The sequence below is a fragment of the Astyanax mexicanus genome, chromosome 11 (genome assembly GCF_023375975.1).
Source record: "Astyanax mexicanus isolate ESR-SI-001 chromosome 11, AstMex3_surface, whole genome shotgun sequence".
Classification (NCBI taxonomy): domain Eukaryota; kingdom Metazoa; phylum Chordata; class Actinopteri; order Characiformes; family Acestrorhamphidae; genus Astyanax; species Astyanax mexicanus.
Window position 1 is genome coordinate 10,730,306 of NC_064418.1, and position 19,185 is coordinate 10,749,490.

At 39.2% G+C, this 19,185-nt stretch overlaps 1 protein-coding gene across 1 annotated transcript; it reads right to left on the reverse strand.

Annotated features, from left to right (window-relative positions):
• Positions 1 to 2,852: 2,852 nt before the first annotated feature.
• Positions 2,853 to 19,150, reverse strand: gtf2e1 (general transcription factor IIE, polypeptide 1, alpha). The gene is made up of 5 exons (XM_007260419.3): positions 19,059 to 19,150; positions 17,527 to 18,117; positions 7,211 to 7,412; positions 6,614 to 6,843; positions 2,853 to 4,928 (listed from the first exon to the last, which is right to left on the reverse strand). The coding sequence occupies exons 2-5, from the start codon at positions 17,972 to 17,974 to the stop codon at positions 4,486 to 4,488; spliced, it is 1,323 nt and encodes a 440-aa protein (XP_007260481.2). The 5' UTR covers positions 17,975 to 18,117; positions 19,059 to 19,150; the 3' UTR covers positions 2,853 to 4,485.
• Positions 19,151 to 19,185: the final 35 nt, after the last annotated feature.

Genomic DNA, 19,185 nt, shown 5'->3' on the forward strand with positions numbered 1-19,185 from the left:
GAGGCTACTATATGGCTAAAATGAAGACTGAATCAGTACTTTACTTTTTAACAGTGCTTCTGCTGTTAATGGTTGTTTGTACAAATATTTTTTATTTTAATCTGTAGTCTATGGCCCTTTAACTTGATACAGAACAGAGCTATTTTGTTTTCTTTTCATGGCAAATTGATGCCCTTCTAGCTCAGTTTCCCCAAGAAGCAGATGGAAATTGCCATTTTTGAAGCTATTCAGAAAACAAAGCACTTGAATACTCAGAAAACTGGCTTTACCCCACCGCTTTCTACAAAATGACCTACTATTGCTTTAAACAGGATGGCACACTCTGTCCCTCCAGCACTGTAGCCTTTTTTTTTTACATCTACAGGAGATTAACTTAAGGGCTGTTCGGAGGGAATTAGGTTTCCATGGGGATGTGCGGTAATGTAATTATTACTGGAGCATCTCTATAATTTTAGTCCTGTCCAAATCGGTCATGTCAGTCACTTTCTACTGACAGGACTGAGCGCTCTCCGTAAACATTATGGCAGCAGCTTCCACCCACTAAAACTGATAAGGGTCTGGATCAAGAGTACAACAGCCAATATAAAAACAAGATGATTCTCATAAACCTTGAGGCACAGATGTCCACTTGTCCATGGGTCTGGCAAATAATATTATGGAAAGTCATACAGAACTTTAGAGGAATATCTAAGGATCTACAGATCTCTGTTACACTGGGTAATGTCAATGTTCACGAGCCCACCATCAGACAAACAGTGAATAAGAATACTACGCATGGAAGGAAGTCACTCAACTCAAAGAACATTGAATGGAATCCCAGTCAGGTGTTTCTTCAGCCACACCAGACAGAAACATCAGCCAAAGTTTTTAAACGCTGAAAAAAAACTCAAATGTGTTTGGACTAATTGGGTCCCTGTGATCCCAATTGGCAAGGATATTTTTTAAGGTAAATATAAACTACTGTCCCCATAGAAGGACAGTTTTTTTTTTTTTTTTTTACGAAGACTGTTCTACTATAAACATTGCTGTTCACCGGACATTTCCTCAAGACCACATGGATAAGACAAAAGTGGAAAATGGGTGAATCTAAAAAAGAACTAGTCTGCAGTAACCAATTACTGCGTTTCAACATATAAAGACCTAACCAACTACTAAATATAGGGGTGGGAGCATCATAGTTTGGGATTGCTTTATTGCCTTAGGCTCAAAATAGCTTGCAACTAATAATGGGCCTGTTTCAATTGACATGAGAAGAGGCAGTTCTACTTCTGGGATCTACTAGGCAAACTCTGGTTGCAAGCTCAACAACATGGCGGAAAAGATTGACTTCAGGATTCAGCCACCATCACCTTTGTTGCAATGGTATTATTTCTAGTCTTACCTGCATAAACTCTGGTTGCAAATTCGACAACATAGTGGGAAATGATTGTCTTCTTTTTTGGTGAGAAGAAGGTAATAAAACCACATACAGGCATTGGTCAGAAGTTACTGTATTGCTGCTTGAGGGGTTCACACCAGGTAGGAAAAGTTTACAGAGTTTTTTTTCTCTCTATTTTCTCTATCTCTGCATAGCTCTACAACCTGGTTAAAACATGTGTGTATATGTATGTGGCTTTCTAAACAGCATGAGGTGCCTTCATTTCATGCATTTGCTCAGAATTCACAGTGAGATTTACCACTGATTCTACTTCAGTGCCGTCCACTCTTTGATCTGTCATAAGCGGCCTCAAGCGTATTTCACCCAGGCCTGCCTTTGCTATGGGGATTACCACAGCTAAATGTGTGGCCCAGCTGCACGCGCTCTCTGTGAACCCGCTGTGCTTGCACTGGAGTGCGGATGCCTCAGGCCTCACATTATGACCAATCCAACATTGCTCTCCAGGCTTTTATTCCCTCAATATGTAAATCAGTGCAGCTGAAGGACGGGCAACCTGTCTGACGCTCCCCTCTGTTCCCGTCCTCGCCTCGAGGCACTGCGCTGACATTTGTCGGAGGGACTAATCATTTGTTTGCATTAATGAAATAAACAGAGGGGGTCTCATCCTGAGGCTTTTCCAATGGGTGGTGGACAAGACCAGAGTGGGTAATCTGGGGATTTGCTGGTGGGCCAGTCACTGTGAGCCAATATACAGGGGTTGGACAATGAAACTGAAACACCTGTCATTTTAGTGTGGGAGGTTTCATGGCTAAAATGGAGCAGCCTGGTGGCCAATCTTCATTAATTGCACATTGCACCAGTAAGAGCAGTAAGAGTGTAAAGGTTCAATTAGCAGGGTAAGAGCACAGTTTGCAGATGCTGAGAAGCACAGTGCACAGAGGAACCAACTTCTGCAGAATTACTGCATCACTACAGACCTCTAAACTTAATGTGAACTTCAGATCAGATCAAGAACAGTAGTGTAGAGAACTTCATGAACTGGGCTTCCATGGACGAGCAGCTGCATCCAGGCCTTACATTACCAAACACTGCAACGCAGGAGAGAGGATACTTTAGGCAATAAAATGTATTTACATTTATTGACATGCAACAGGTCATGGAAAATGGCATCATGTCCATTGATTTTTTCTTTTGCCATGTTCCATGGAAGCTAATAAACCCTGCACTGACCTGCAGGAAATGCGTTTAGCATCTCCTGTATTGAATGTGGAGGTGATTTTAGTCAGAGTTTCTTATCTGTTCGCTTGCACAGTTCTAGCCTGGTCATTACCCCTCACTTCTTTGTCCACTGTGGGTGGTAATGCCTTTTATGATGCATTTCCAATGCACACATGCACCTGTAGAATGAGAAAGGTTAAATGCCCGTACAAATAAAGTAACACTGCATGCAATAATCTGACTGAATACAAAACCACACTTTTTACCAGCAACTTTTTATTGCTGTCAAAAAAATAATTTTAACCACTAACAATGAAACAAAAATAAAAATCAACTTTTTCACCCTGATTGTAACCAGTGATGGATGAGACAGGATGAGACATGTTTGCTTGTCAGACAGCAGAATAAAGTTAAAAAAAAAAAACATTTGGATGTTTGAACACCATTATTCTTTCTTTGTAATTAAACTGTACTGTTCAATACTGTCCTGAATGAAATATGAAATAAGGTACAGACTGGCTGCAAGTGAAATACAGTGAAAAGCAATAGCTTGAGGATCATTCTGTGTGTGTGTGTGTTTTTTTTCCTCTCTTCTCACTCAGAGGCGTTCTGGCAGGTCACCCCGTTTCAGAAGTTACCACAGAAACACTGGCTCTCCACTGTTTGCCCGAGAGCGTCTGGTTGTGTGCAAGAAAACCAAATAAAAAGGGATTTAAAGTCAAGTGCTTGTGTGCGTTTTTTTTTAAAGCAGTGAGTGCTCGTGATTGTTTATTCATCCTGAAGTGGAGGCAGGAACACCGCTGTTGCTTGGCACCAAGAGAATCAGAGAGTCCAGTAGGAGAGGGAGGTGCAACGGGTGAGAGGAACAGCAGCCAACAGCTGCCGAGCTCAGCAGAATACTTCTCCTCCACGCTGGGGTCCTGCAGCACAGGGGTCTGCACAGCTCTGCAAAACACATGTTCTGAAGAGAAACATGGGGGTACGGAGTCCTGCAGTCTGAGTAAGCAGGAAGGAGCCTCAGGGGAGAGAGAAAGAGAAAGAGAGTGAGAAAGAAGGAGGTGAGAAAGAGGAAAGTGATTTGGTGAGTGAGAGAGAGAGAGAGAGAGAGTAAAAGTCCAGTAAGATCAAAGTGAGCATGAAGGAGCCTTAAAAGAACAAAAAGGAGTAAGGGAACGAGGAAGTAACCGAATTAGGGACTATGGGGGAAAAAGATGAGTAAAGGATGGTGTGTAATAAAGAGAGGAACAGGCTTGGGAAGGGAAGGGATGAGATGGAGGGAGTAAATAAGGGAGGGAATAAATGTGAGAAGGGAGGGAGTGAGGGAAAGCGGGAGGAGGAGAGAAAGGGAGTAAGGGAATAAGGGACCATGGGAGGCGAAGGGAATAATAAAGGGAGGGAGGGAGGAACGGTTAGAGTAAATAAAGGAGGGAGAGAGAATATGAAGAGAGAGATGCTTAAGACGGGTGCATCTGTTGTGCACGGGCAAGATGGATGGATGGATGGATGAACATGGAAAAAGAGAGTGAGTGAGTGAGTGAGTGAGGTAGATGTAGACATGAGCAATAGCATGAGGGCAATACTAAGAGAGAGAAAGACTGGAAAAGTGAGTGAGATGTACAGAGACAAATAGAGAGAGAGAGAGAGAGAGAGAGAGAGAGAGAGAGAGAGCATGATTGCACATGTGAGCTAGACCGAGTTAAATGGATGGATGAATGAATGAGAGAGTTACCGAGAATAATATATACAGAGAAAGGGAAAAAGAAAGATAGAGCGAAAGCACAAATGAATGAGCTAAAGAGATGAGCAGATAATAAATGGAATTAAAGAGAGAAAGAGAGAACGAGAGAAAGAGAGAGATTTAGAGTGAGACCAACACACTACAAGCTCCTTCAGTAGTACATGTCCTGGAAGATGTTCTGGCCTATCTCGATGTACGCCTCCTTCTCCTGGGCGCTCATCTTCTCCACCAGCTCCGGCCTCTGGCTCACCTCCCTGTACGAGAAGGGCCGTCCACCCACCATCACAACAGGATCATCTCCCACCTCCTCGAAGTCGTCATCTTCCTCATCCTCCTCTTCCCGTCTGCCCGGCCTGGAAGCGGCTGCGTGGGCGGGAGCCTGGCTCGGGGAGTCCTCATCCGATTCGCTGGTGTCGCTCTCGGAGTTGCTGGCGTCGGCGGCTGGGATGGTGGGCCTGGCGATGGCTCCGCCCATCGGCGCAGAGCCTGCTGTCTTCTCGTGGATGAGCAGGGCTTTAATAACGTCAGGGTTCTCGTTCTGCGCAGGTCCACGACCAGCTAGGCCCTCTTGTGTCATCATGGAGTCTTCTCCAGCTGCAAAGTCAAAACAAGCAATTTAGAGTGTGATATTTATATCATAGAAGGAGTGCTTCAGCTTGAGCTGGTTCATATACAGTACCAGTAGGCCTGTCATGATAAGATTTTTTTGTGGACGATATATTGTCCCAGAAATTATTGTGATACACAATATTTTTGCAATTTTAAGACTATTTAATGCCACTGACAATCATAACAGAATAGCATAAAATAAGCAATTATAGACTTTTTAAAAACAACAAAATTTGAAGTAATGGTGAACTATAATTAGTTTATATTAGAAATATACTTATTTCTTTACCTACTTTAGTCCGTACACTGTGTGTATGTTATGGAGTCACAATTATTGAAGCATGACTGGCTAAAATACTGTTCACTGTTATATATGTGAACAAACATACAAATAAACACAATAGACGAGATCAATATTATCAAAAACTATTGAGGTCATGTTAATTTATTGCACAATAAATCAATATTGCAATTATTGTGACAGGCCTAAGTACCAGTTAAAAGTTCATTCTTGATGTGAGCCAGTTATCATTATTACGTTTTTGATGGTCTTTGTGACTGTACTTATGGATTGTTTTTAAGTTCTTAACATTTTTTGGATTGACTGACCCTCATGAAGTTTTAAGTTTTTTTTTTTTTTTTTTTAACTTAGTTGAGTGGTTCCTGCCATAATATGGACATATTATATATAAAACATTACTCAAATAGGAATATTCACTGTATACCAACTCAGTATACCACCTCTACCATACCTCTTCACAACACAACTGATCCTCTCAAAAACATAAAATGGTAAGAAATACACCTAATTAACTCTAGTTACTTGACAAGTTTAGCACAGCTGTTAACTGAAAGCCATTCCAGGAGACCACCTCATAAAAGCTGACTCATCTAAAATATGAAACATTTGTTTAAATGACTTTAGTATTAATCTACAATGCAGAACATTATAAAATAATAAAAACCACTGAATATAAAAGGACTGGTACTGTAAATATAGCATATACATGAAAAGATAGCAAATATAGCAAATAGCAAATAGCTGTGAAGCAGTAAAGCAGCGTTCTCTGGAATGATGGTGCCCCATCCAAACAGGGGTGGGCGATATGGTCCTAAAACAATATTATGATATTTCTTGGTGTTTTTGTGCTAACGATACTCTTGGCAATACGACAAAACTCTGAATTAAAAACTATATATATATACAATTTTTTTAAATGCACTCCTGCATATTCAATTAATTTTTATTCTTGCATACAATATGATATGGCAACCACTAACTGATATATATATAAAAAAAAAATCTTCAGACTGGGTGACACAGAGCATAACTTGCCCCGATAAATCACTTTTTCCACCGTTATGCAGACTCAAAGTAGCTCCACACCTCCTTGCTAGAATCTGGAGAGCCCTGACATTTAAAATGAGGCATTAATACCCCGTGTCACCCAGTCTGAAGGGTGTTTGGACAAACTGTTAAAATGTTTGGATCTCGGAACGCTGTGGGAGAACGGAGGTGTGCTATTCATTAAAGGTAAGTACTTGTATCATATGTAAAACATATCATGTTTTACTACAACAAAAGTCCATTTTACACCGGAGTTCTCCTTTAATGCTTGGTAGAGCCTCAAATATTTCTTAATCTACAACTCTGGGATGATGCTACTCACCAGTCTTCAGGACATCCGTCTCGCCATATGGCTCCACAGTACTCTCTGTCAGCCACACGGGCCTCTCTTTGGGGGCCTTTGCTTCGGCCGCCTGGCCCTGCGACTCCTGCTCATCCATGTTGATAACCACGTTCTGAGTGTACAGGTCCCCGTACGACGAGCCCTTCTTCCAGACGTCACGGCCAGGCATTCCAGCACCAGCACCACCAGAAGGTGCCGCACGCTCCCGGCTTCAAACGAGGCAAGTAAGAGAAAGCAATAGAGAGAGTAAGACAGAAAGAGTGAAACAGAAGGAGGTAGTGAGTTAATTATGAGATTTAATCCTTATTTCAGCATAAATACAAACTAATCTACTTCCTGAAATCACCAGCATTGTGGAATAACAGTCACATATTTTTTTTCAGTGGAGAAACTGTGTGGAAACAGTCTAAGTATTTAATAAACACCACTTTTGTGTTGATTAGGTTTGTAATACAAGGTTTATAGGTTCACTATGTAACCATATGTAATACCATCTAACACAACAATGAAAAGCATCAAACCTGACATGGCATTGTTTTAAAAATGAATATGTTCAATAGAATGGGTGGAGCCAACCTTTGTTTCAGGGCAGGAATTTCTGTAGGCTCCGGCTCCAGTAGGTCATGTGATAGATTGATGTCTTCGGTCTCCCGTAGTAACACATAAATGGGCTCAATCTGCTCGTTGAAGCGTGCGACCAGCGTCCGGGCGTCTTTTTTCGGGACGGCAGACTCGTCCTCCTCTACTTCAGTCTGACAAAAGGTACAGCGGAATGTCCCTGCAAAAGAGATAAAGACAGAGATTGCATTTACATACTTAGGAACAATTTATTTTAACCCACTGCCCATCCCACTTAGCCCTCTGTTTTGAGAGTTCACTCACTGCGCTAGATTATCCTATCCTATTCTTGTTGGGATAGAGGAGTAGGGTGAAGTTTTAGGGCAACATTGCTCTTCAAACAGAGGGTTTTCAGACACATTCCACACTACGGGTTATCAGAAATCCCAAGCAAGATGGTGGTGTAAGCAACCAATAGAATGCACAGAATTAGTATTTTTTTAGAGGGCAAATTGTGGTTTTAATGTAATAACACTGAATTGCAGCCATTTTCAGTCATTTCAGCTCTGTCACCTGAGGCTGCTGCATTTACTGTGGAACGGAAACATTCAAATTGGCAAAAGTTAGCAAAATAGCTAACTTTAGCTCCCGATCCCCTAGAAATAGATAGAGGTGGATGATAATAAATAATTAGGGATGTAACGATGCATGATGGAAAAATGAGACAATCTACATCTCGGGAACAGTCAATTCCACGTTCTGTTACTATGAAATCTCATGCAGTTGCATTGTTTAAACACCAGAGGTCAGAATGCTGCTAGTGCAGGTCAGAGAACCAGTGGGCAAAAGTAAAGACAGGAGGAAATGCCAATAATTTTCGACTGAGGCCAATTACACAACCAATTTTGATGAGATTGTGTGAGCTGGTTTCACAAAGAATATTCTGTGTTTACAATCAAAAAGATGCACTTACACCAACATTATACCAGAGAATATAAATACAACCATAATGCATTGACCTTATTAATAAGGTTAGAACAAATTACTATTATTATTGTTAAGAAAAAAATTGTAATCAATCGTGATTGACAGCCCTATGTGCAAACATAAAACTAAAACAATACAGTACATTTAATAAATATGACAGCATATATATTTAAATGACAACGCAGTACTTTGTAAGCGGGTGTAGTGAGGTGCACCAAAGTACAAGCAGAGAGACAAGCAACAGACAAAAATCAGAACAAACATTTTTTGCCATCTGAGCAAACACTAAATATTACACAGTCCATATAATGCTGCAGTTAAGGTGGTCAGGATGAAGAAAAGTCAGATCAGTGCTACAGATTTCTGCACCGGAGGGTATTTAAAAAAAAAAAAAAAAATCAACAGAGTAAACAGTTTGTGGTGATTTTCATTCTGGCAAGCTGACAAGCCCCATGAACGCACTCGCGAAAAACAATCACCTCCGACTGAGCTTTTATTATAGCTCTACCCTCCGACAATCTACTGCCAGAAAAACAAACAATCTGACGGGTAAGTGTGATTGTGTGTGTGTTTATGTGTGAGTGTGAGTGAGAGAGAAAGAGAGAGAGAGAGAAAGGTACAGTGGGAGAAGAGAGGGGGGGGGGGGGGGTCAGGAAAAGGTCAAATAAACAATGAAAATAATAAGGAATGTGCTGATACCAATTGTTCGGTTTGAATATCGATACTTATAGGGATGTAAGAATTTTTTTTTTTTTCCAAAAACACAATATGGACATATAATTATTGGTTTACATGTAAAGATTGGTGTAAGACAGTGATTCAGTGAGTGTTGTGTTTAAACTCTGCCCACTGGATAACTTTTTTTAATACTATGACAGTATTATTTCCTAATTTCTTTTAAACAATCGCAGTATATTGCTTTGTTTACAATATTGCAATATATCCAGATATATTGAAGTGTAATTCCTGTATTGTGATTCATATTGTAGTAGGTTCTTGCCAATATACAGCACTAACTACTGATGCCAGATTTCCAAGAATCTGTCTATATACTAACTCTGACTTAATTACTTAAAGGTGCCTATAAATGCTGATGTTTACAGCATTCCATTTTTTTTGTAATTTATACTTCAGTAAAGACAGCATTCTGTCTTACAAAATATGAGACTTAAAATAAAACCTAATACAATATCATGCTAAACAGAAAAGTACATAAATAAATTTTCACCAAAGTTGTCTGAGTTCATGCTGACAAGCAGCAAATGTCCAGTACACTTTCTCCCAGTGCCTCAGTGCAGCCTGTCTATGGAAAACCGCTCCACCTGTCTTTACCAGTAACACAGCCCTGAGGGCCTCTACTGAGAGAACAACGCAGAACAGCACAACACACACAGAACACAAACCCTGAGTCTACATTTTAGAACAGCTGTGAGAGAACAAACACAACAGCTTGCTTCCAGTAGCGAGAGACTGACAGACAGACAGAGAGAGAGACAGAGAAAAGAGAGAGGGAGAAACTTTAAACGATTGATCAGTACCAGATTATACAGTATATTCAGTGATGGTATAGTTACTTTGAAAAAGTAATCCGATTACTGATTACTCCTTTAAAAAGTAACTTAGTTACTTTATGGATTACTTGATTTTAAAAGTAACTAAGTTACTTTACAAGTTACTTTATTAGTTACTTTCAGCAGCTGCAGACACCACCTCCCGCCGCCTTAACATAAACATTATAACCAGTTTTGCCAATACTCCCTTTATTGGAAAATGCATTTTTAACAGCAACAATTTATCTCTATTAAGTTGAACTATTTTCTAAAAAAATAAGTTTTTTTTTTATAAAAATAAGAAAATTAACTTAACAGAAATATTTTTTTATAAAAATAAAATACGGTCTTTCTTGATTTTACTAAACATAAATACTTGTTTTTATAAAAAATATATAAAATAAAGAAAGTCTTTCTTGACCTGACATATTTAACACTGTAAATCTGAACATTGAACTTGTTGTTCTCTGCAGGGCAGCAAGGAGTGGTTTTATAAAACAGAACCGTGTATATGGTCTAGACCAGGGATCACATATTTGCAGACTGCGGTCCGGGTCCGGAACCAGACGTTGTCCAATACGGACCCATACCGGACCCAACTACTGAGAAGGATTTAATTCTGACAGTGTTCATTTAAAGCACCGGAACTTTTCTTGCGCCACAGTGAACTTCCAATCACGTGTGGTGTAAAATCTTCAAACGCTCTCCTCTGCCAATCAAATTTGTGGCAGACCGCTGCCCTGGCTAGTGAATTGGGACGCGGCCGCAAAAAAAACGCCTTTATAAAGAGATTGGGAGCCCGACAACTGGCGGAAAACGAAAACGGGCGGAAACTAAAGACACGCCGAGCGCGAGAGAGAGAGACAGGGGAGAAAGCGAGACGCGTGTGATTGGGGAAGAGCGGAGGGGGAATGGGTAAGGGAGCGGTGTGTGTGTGTATGTGTGTGTGTGTGGAGGAGATGAGGTAGAGAGAGAGAGAGAGAGAGAGTAACGCACAGTGACTTAAATAAGTAACTTTAATCTGATTACTGGATTGGAAATAGTAACGCGTTAGATTACTCGTTACTGAAAAAAAGGGTCAGATTAGAGTAACGCGTTACTAAGTAACGCGTTACTGACATCACTGAGTATATTACAGCTACAGCTCCTGTATAAAAGCACCTACTATTACTACAGTATGATCTGCAGTCTAGATTTGGATAAGAGACAGGGAAGAACCTCTGTTGGGATTTAGAAAACATGCATATATTAGAGATGCACTGAAATAAAAGGTCAAATACCAAACACTGAACACGTTTTTACTAATTTTGCCATGTTTTCACTACACTGCATTAATTAAAACAATCTAAGGATCAATTTCCCATACAGGAATTAAGCCTAGTGCTGACCCACACAGCATTTTTAATGATGATTTTCCATTGAAAAGAAAATATTATTCTATGACTAGACATAATCCATGTATTTTTGTCTTGCTTTTAAAAGAAAAATCCATTACAAAACTATGATAAAGACTTTTTTCATCACAGGGATTTTTATCATCCCTGCAGGTACACAACCAAAGAAAAATGCTGTTCAATATCAATTATTAGGCCTTTTTCAATTACAATTTTCAGTCAAATAATTTTAGCTGCCTTTAAAAAAAATGTAATGTTAAAGTAAACACTTCACTCATTGCTCTGTGTTAATCAAACATAAAAAGCACTTATTTTTAAATTTTCGGCCAAATAATTTTAATTGCCAAACATTCAAAGCATCCATGCTGTCATGAAATACAGTAACACCTCCACTTACATCATTTCCAAATTCTGAATTTTACTCACTTTACAGCAGCTTTTCCTTACACAAATAAAAACAATTAATATCTAATGCCTAATTTACATGGTGCTGGGTAAAGGCAGTATATTTAAACTTGTGTGAATTAGTGTTAATAGCATTCTGTGTTATTAGTGTTTAGCCTTGAATGTATGACTTCACCAACTGTCCCATAGAGCTGTAGCTACTAAGCATTATTTTAAATCTTTAGAAGATAAAGAAGCTGTGATAAAATCCCATTAATTTTTAAATGTGAAAAAGTTGGTGCCACCACCTAATCCTTTACCTCTTGTTGACCAGATGTCATAAGTACATAAAATAAATTATTATAATTATTTATTTTTCCTTTATTTTTGTAATTTATGAAACTCAATTAAATTGATAAAATAAAGATAAAGATAGAAAAGAAGAACAAAGTAACAGAGCAAAAAAGAACAAAAAAGTGAGAATAAAAAAAACCCAATCATTTTTGTCTTTTAATATGCTAGAAGAGACAATGTTTGCAATTAGAGATAATGGCAGACTAGAGTCAGAGCTTTCCAACCACAGGAATCGGAGCCATCAAACGCTAAGAACAATTAACAATCTCCCAATTCTCTCTGTGACGTCCCACTAACTTGAAAGAACAGAGAGCATATCAGCGAGCACACAGGCTTTCATTAAGTCTTTCACACAGTAAAGCGGGCTCTGTCTCTCTGCAAGTGTGGTTTATGCTTTTTTTTCATCATATCTGAATAGGTCTGTGCTAAATTACACAGCACTCTCTTTTTAAAATGCAAGGGAGCTCCGCACTCTGCCAGAACACTCGCAACAAAAGAACCATAGAAAAATATAAAAGAAAAATGATAACTGTGATTGTACTCACAGTGGGATTTAATGAGAGGAAGGGAAGTCTAGGCAATGTTACAAAAATAAAAAGCTAACTCTTTGAATAAAAGGTGATTACGGGATTTTCTTGACAAACATTAGTTCAGGCAGATCTAAAAATGAGGACAAAACTTCTGTTTGCGCACGACTCCTGTATTATTCCACTATGGAACCCTTTTTCAGTTCCATTTAGAACCCTGTTCACTTCATTTTCCCAATCAAACAGAAAATAAAAGGTTTTGTTGATCTTATTTATGGTCAGGAATTACATGAACTTGTGTTTACAAGAGACCGTACACAGAGTTCTTCTTAGAACCAAACTGCCCTGATAGCTTTAGTGAGTTTCCAACTTTAAAACACTAAAAAAAAGTCAGTAAAGTATGGAGCCCCTGAAGGGACATAGTATATTTTTTTAGGTAAAGAGAAAAGTGCCAAACACCAGATACTAAGTGGGGAGCACTGGACACTAAGTGGGGAGCAGTGGACACTAACTGGTAAGCACTAGAAACTAAGCGGTGAACACCACATAGTATACTCACTGGTCTGTGCCTGACCTCACAGACTGCTACGTGCACTTCTAAAAACAGTTAGCTTGCTAATTAGCTAGCTGGCTATTGCTAGCTCGGGGCTTATAGCTACTTTTAGCTACCTAGCTAAAACGTTCCACACTGAATTAAAGTAGTTAAAGTTAGCTAACAGCTGTATTTTACAGAACATAGGTGGGGTGTGTGTGGAAATTGTTTGGTTTGGAAGAGTACAGTCTTTCTCTAAAACAAATTGAGATATGAGTTTTTGTCACATTGCGCAGTCCTAGCTACCAGATTCAGTTTATTCTTTGTCCTACATTTTCCAGTAATTTCACTGGTGCTGCTGCTCTTTTATCCTGTTAAACTCTCAAATAAGGGTTATTTTAATGGGCTATTTAGATCTTTAGAGAAGGCAGTGGAGCCATGGCAATCCTAATAACCATATGAGAGCTTAAATAAGAGGTGTTAAACTCCTCTAAAGTTATGGCCCACATTACATGAGTCAGCAGGTTTATTTGATTGGGTTTTTGATGGCCCTCTGATCTCTGCTTTGATTGGTCAGCTGGCAGAAGAGATAAGGAGATTTGAGATAAGCTATGTTGAAGTCTGCGAAGTCTTGTCACATCCTCACCTTTTTACTGTGACACACTGTCATGCACTCTAAAGTTTTTCCAAAGTCGAAACCCCATAGTTTTATCTTTAAACACCCAGAATCTCTCTTTTGCTGTGTTCACACAAGCAATTTCCTCCCAATTTTCACCTGCAATTAAACTGAAAAGGGGTTCTGTGAGAGCTCAAGCTAAAGCAAAAACATATGCAGGGTCTTAGCTGTTTAGACCTGGTCACTTCAAGAATCAGGATTATGTCCAAATATATCTGAATGGCCAAGCTGCACAAAATTGGCAGTATAAATGCTAGAGATGCATCAATCAGTGTTTTTGGAGCTGAAACTATTTCAGATTGATTAGCCAAATTGATAATACTAGAACGGGTGGAGGTGGATGTTACATTCTCTGCACTGCCTGCCAATCAACTACATTTAAAATGCTGTGGAACTCCAAGCATCAGCTAAGAGAGTATGTGAATTCACATTCTGAACAGCACTGTGGGGCTAACACTGAAAACACAACCAAAAAAGGTTGCTTATTCAGCAAATTTCTTCATGATTAGTGCTGTTTGTTAGCTCTGCTGTGGTGTTTTACTATTAGCTACACACTGTATCAGCTGAATAATGTACTCTCAAGAGGGATATCCAGTTAGAATGGTGTTAAAAATCTTTATTCTCTTTCCCCCACAATATGCTTAAGTCTTACACTTTCTACAAATCTATAAGTTTGAAAAAACAAAACAAAAATCAGACTGTGTAGGCTCGACACAACTATTCTTAGTCACAGAGTGAGAAGTGCAGCACTGTAAATCCAATCACACCAATCACATCAGCAGGTGATTTAAGAAGATTTTAGACACATTAAAGCAATGTAAAAGAATATATCTCTTCAAGACACAATTGACAAACAAAACAGCAATAATAACAACTGGTATGCTTGCAAACTGAATGTGTGTATAAATTTGCTTATTCTGTCCTATACAGCAATCAGATTTCAGTCTGACTAACAGGAGACGCGTTTGACTAAGTGTGAATGCATTTGATTAAAACTTATCAAAATACATACTAGTTGCATGAGGTGACTAAGCATAAATTGGGCAGAGATTCTGCTGCGATTTAGAATCAAAATTTTATTAAAATAAAATAATAGCACTACTGACATTTTTGTTGTTCGTGTTCAGAATCTTTTTTTTAAGGAAATTGAAAGGGAGACTTTAACTTATGCCAGCTCCACAGAGCTGATGCCCATCAATTAAGGGTGTGGATCTGCTAAATCAATGGTGATAATGACAGAAGCAATGTTAACACAAGAGCTCTCTGAGAGAGCGAATCAATGTGTATCAAGAGGAACTGACTCTGCAGTATGGTGGCAGGACCTTATCCGTGCCAGCGTGTGTGTGTGTGTGTGTCTGAAGGGTGTCTCTGGGTCAGACTCTCTCCGGCATGGCCGGCAGTGCGGCTGCTCTTTACCTACCCCTCTGTGTGACCATCCCACTGCGTATCCTAGCAACAGCTCGCCTCTCCTGCCCGCTGGTCGCCTTTTCCCCCTGCAGGAGTCTTTACCTCCCGTCTCTACCTCACCACTCACACTATCGCGCTCCTTTCACTCCTTTCTCACCTGCTTTCTCTTACTGTCTTCTGCTTTAGTGACACACCAACAGGTGGCAGTTTGCTTAACAGAGATGCTTAGATAACTGAAACACTAACTTGAAATGCACTAAAATATAGAAGACCAAGCCCAATCCTTTTCACTTTATTTTAGGGCTGTTGATCAATATATTATACAAAAAAAGCTAATTAAATCACACAATTTGCTGTAATTAATCAAAATTAATCACATTGTTCTTAACAATGAGGCCATCAATATGGTATTTAAAAGGATATTTAAATTTCAAATAAAATAACAATGTAATCATTACAAAGTGATTTTTGTGTGTAAACAGAGGTGTTTGTTAAATTGTATATCTGTGAACCATGTTCAATTACCAGTTGAACCTAAAAAAAATTCACGTTGTTAAATCTTATTCTCTTTGTAGTAGGTATGGAGGAAATGTTTGATTCTTAGATGCATCTTGATTTGAATATTGATGGTTCTAAATCAAATCTCAAATGACAAAAATCAATTTTCAAGCCTATCGGTTCTCAAACTGTGATACGGGTACCACTGGTGGTACACAAAGCATTTCAGGATAATACAACAGATGAACAAAAAATATTAATGATCGAAATCTTAAAGGACTTTACCTCCAATATTGCAATTTCTTGTTTGTTTGTTTCTTTTTAGTGTTTAACCTGGTAGATGCTGTACATAAGCTTGTACTTCAGTTCTTCACAGTACCATAGGTCCTACAATTGAACCCTGTGGAATTCCATGATTCACAATAGTTTCTGTAATAGTAATAATAGCAACACAATTAGCCTAGTGTTCAAAAGGGGTGCCACTGCCATCCCCACTGTGAAAGTCCTGACCTAAATTCCATTGAGTATCTGTGGCAAGACATGACAATTGCTGTTCACAGACGCTCTCCTTCCAACCTGGCCGAGCTTGAGCTGTTTTTCAGAAGATTTTAGGGCAAATATTTCAGCCTCTAGATGCGCAAAGCTGGTAGAGACATACCTCAAAAGACTTACAGCTTAAATTGCAGCAAAAGGCTTCCACTTCATAATTATGTGCTTCTTTGTGTTTGTCTATCACTTGGTCTTGATCTTTTGTAAGCCACTATATGCTATGCTAGGAGTCGTTCTGTAACAAAAGCTCATCCAGGGGAGCTGGGTTCTGAAAACACTACAACTTTAATATAATTTCATTAGAACACCCTGCACGTTTTACCCATGATGCATCAGGGCAGCTCTAGTGTCAGTGCTTTTCTGTCTGTGTGTGTTTTACTCTGCTAGCAGGTAAATAAATCAGTACCTATGTCAAAAAAGCTGTAAAATATACTGAGCTTAGGACAACAAGCGAGCAAGAGAGAAAAAGAGAGAGAGAGTGAGATAGAAAAGAGAGAAACAGACTGATATTTATTAGTTTATTAGTCTCACTTTTCTTCCACAAGCTTCATAACTTCCTCTTGGTGTCCCAGAAGTGTCTTATTTGTGGTTTCATTTTTTTTAAGATCTTATCCTTTCTTTTTCTGAGAGCAGCACAGGTGCACCACAGATTTTCTACCCTGTTGGTTAAAAATTCATCCCACTGCCTGCATAGCTGTTTTTGCAATGTGAATGTTTGTGATTCTGCTGCCCTCTAGTGCATAATTCTGCCACTGCAAGTACAAGCACAACATTACCACTTACATCCATAAAATTCAGTATTACAATAGTTTTCAAACAATTCACAATTAGGGATGTTCTGATATATTTTTTAGATACAATACCCCTTGGCAAATAATTTTACAGTATTAACTCATTAAATGCCCACATTTGGATACTATACTATACTATACTATATGGATACTTGTTTTTTACTGAAACAAAATTAAATCATAAAAATTCTGGCTTTTGGATCACAATTAAGCCCAATCCCATCCCTTTTGTTTCAAATCTGATAACATTTTTTTTTTATATATATAAATTTTTTATATCTTGGTTAGGTGTGTGCCATCGTATGCAATAATAAAATGTTATTTTCATTTTATTGCAGCGGTGTATCTTGAAATTATTTTTTTTTATTTAGTGTTTTGTCATATTGCCAAGAATACTATCATGAAAATACCATAAAGCAGAGGAGTGCTTAAGTTCAGCAACCTACTTGCTGCTGGTTAACTAACTAGTTAACTTTAAGGCATTGTCTTCAGAAAGGGGGCAGGTGGTGCAACAATTAATCATTATTATTGTCCATTTTTTGTTTCTCTGTGATGGGAAGCTGAAATGAGCTTTTACTACCTTTTATTTTACCTTATTTTTCCTTTCCAACTTGTTTGCCCAGATTAATAGATTTTTCTAAATTTACTTCCTAAACCAGCTCTAACAGTGTATCTGTGGTCTCACCTGTCATCGGGTCGAACAGCTGGTTGGCCTCCAGGTCTGTGAAGGTGTTGTGGCAGCACGGACAGCGGAAGGATGCCCTGTTGGTGGAGTCGCGCTCGTCTGTCTCGATGCGCCGTCGTATGTGGTCCAGTTTGTATTTGACTACATTGACCAGCAGACGGTAGTTGATGAAGTAGTAATTGTGGCGCGTGGTCTTGCCGTCAGGCGCCGTCTCCACTCGCATGCGACATTTGACAAACTTGTCTCCTTTCAGCGTGTTGAGCACCGAGCGCAACTGCTTGCGGTCGAACTTCAGCAGCTCCAGCATGTCTTCCTCTCGCACGCAGGGGTTCCGGATCAGCACGTCCAGCGCTAGGGCGTGCTCGATTCCATAGAAGCCACGCACCACCTGCTTGGCCAGGCGCTTCAGCGATGCTGGAACCTCCGTCAGCAGCTCCGGTTCCGTCATGATGGAGAGAGCAGGAGGAGGCTGCAGGGAGGGAGAGACACAGTGATGGACTGATAGAGTAACGGAGGTGACTCAAGGAATGGGGCGTCTGTCTTTAAAGCCACAGGTGGGATCCAAGGTGACTGGTTCTGCAGTATGAAGTTCTATAAAGGAGAGAGAAAGAAAGATTAAACCACTTTTTTCCCTCAGAATTCTGCTTCTGTTCTTCAAAACTAAGCTAAAGAGCAAGTTAAAGCAAGTTAAAAGTTAAAGCAAAGAGTGAGCTAAAAAGTGAATCCAAGAGTGAACAAAAGATAGACAGCTACAGAGTGAGCTAAAGAATGAACCATAGATTAAGCTAACTATAGAGTGTACAAAACAGTTATCTAAAGAGCAAGTTGCTGTTCAGAGCAAGTAAGCTAAGAAAAATAAGCCAAAAAGTTAACCAAAGTGTAACCCTAGCTACAGAGTGAACAAAAGAGTGAACCAAAGAGCTCAACAGTGAGATAAATAATAAGCTAAAGCCTGAGCTTAGGAGCTAAAAAGTGTACAAGAAAAAAATCCTTTTAATCGGTGACATTTCTCCAGTTCTTAGAAATGATTTAAGAAATAAGTAAAACAGTTAAAACAGAAGATTTAGAAATGTTACAGGCTATATAGAGTTAAAATATTCTACAGCCTTTAGAGTTAAAAAAAAAATAGGACAATCGCTCCGGTAACACATTTTCCATAAATATATATATTTTTCTATACAAATAATGAGGCTCCTATCTTGTTTAATGTAAGCTAGTTAAGTTAGCATTTTACACAGTAGCGAAGTGTCTCATGCAGGTGTAGAGGTTTTAGGTATGTAGGGTTTAAAGTAAAGCAGAATACAGTAATTAAAGCTGAATAAATGAACTGATAACTCTGTTTGGCTCAGGAGCAGATTGTTGACTGTTAGCGGTTAGCTAAGCCAACAACTTTCCACAGTAAAGAACTAAACTTATCATTAACCGATCGAGTTTACCTCGTACCCACACTATAGACTGTCTGTTTACTAACGTTTATAATCTACCAATAGTGTTTAAAGTCCTAAAAGACGCGGTTATACACCAAAACGCACCTTCTCCCAGCCGACAGCTACTTCCAGTATATCCTAGCGTGGATATCCTGGAAATGAAATCACTACAGTACAAAATAAGAGTCCAAGAGTCTCCTGCAGGCTGACTGCGAGTGGTCTAAGTATTACA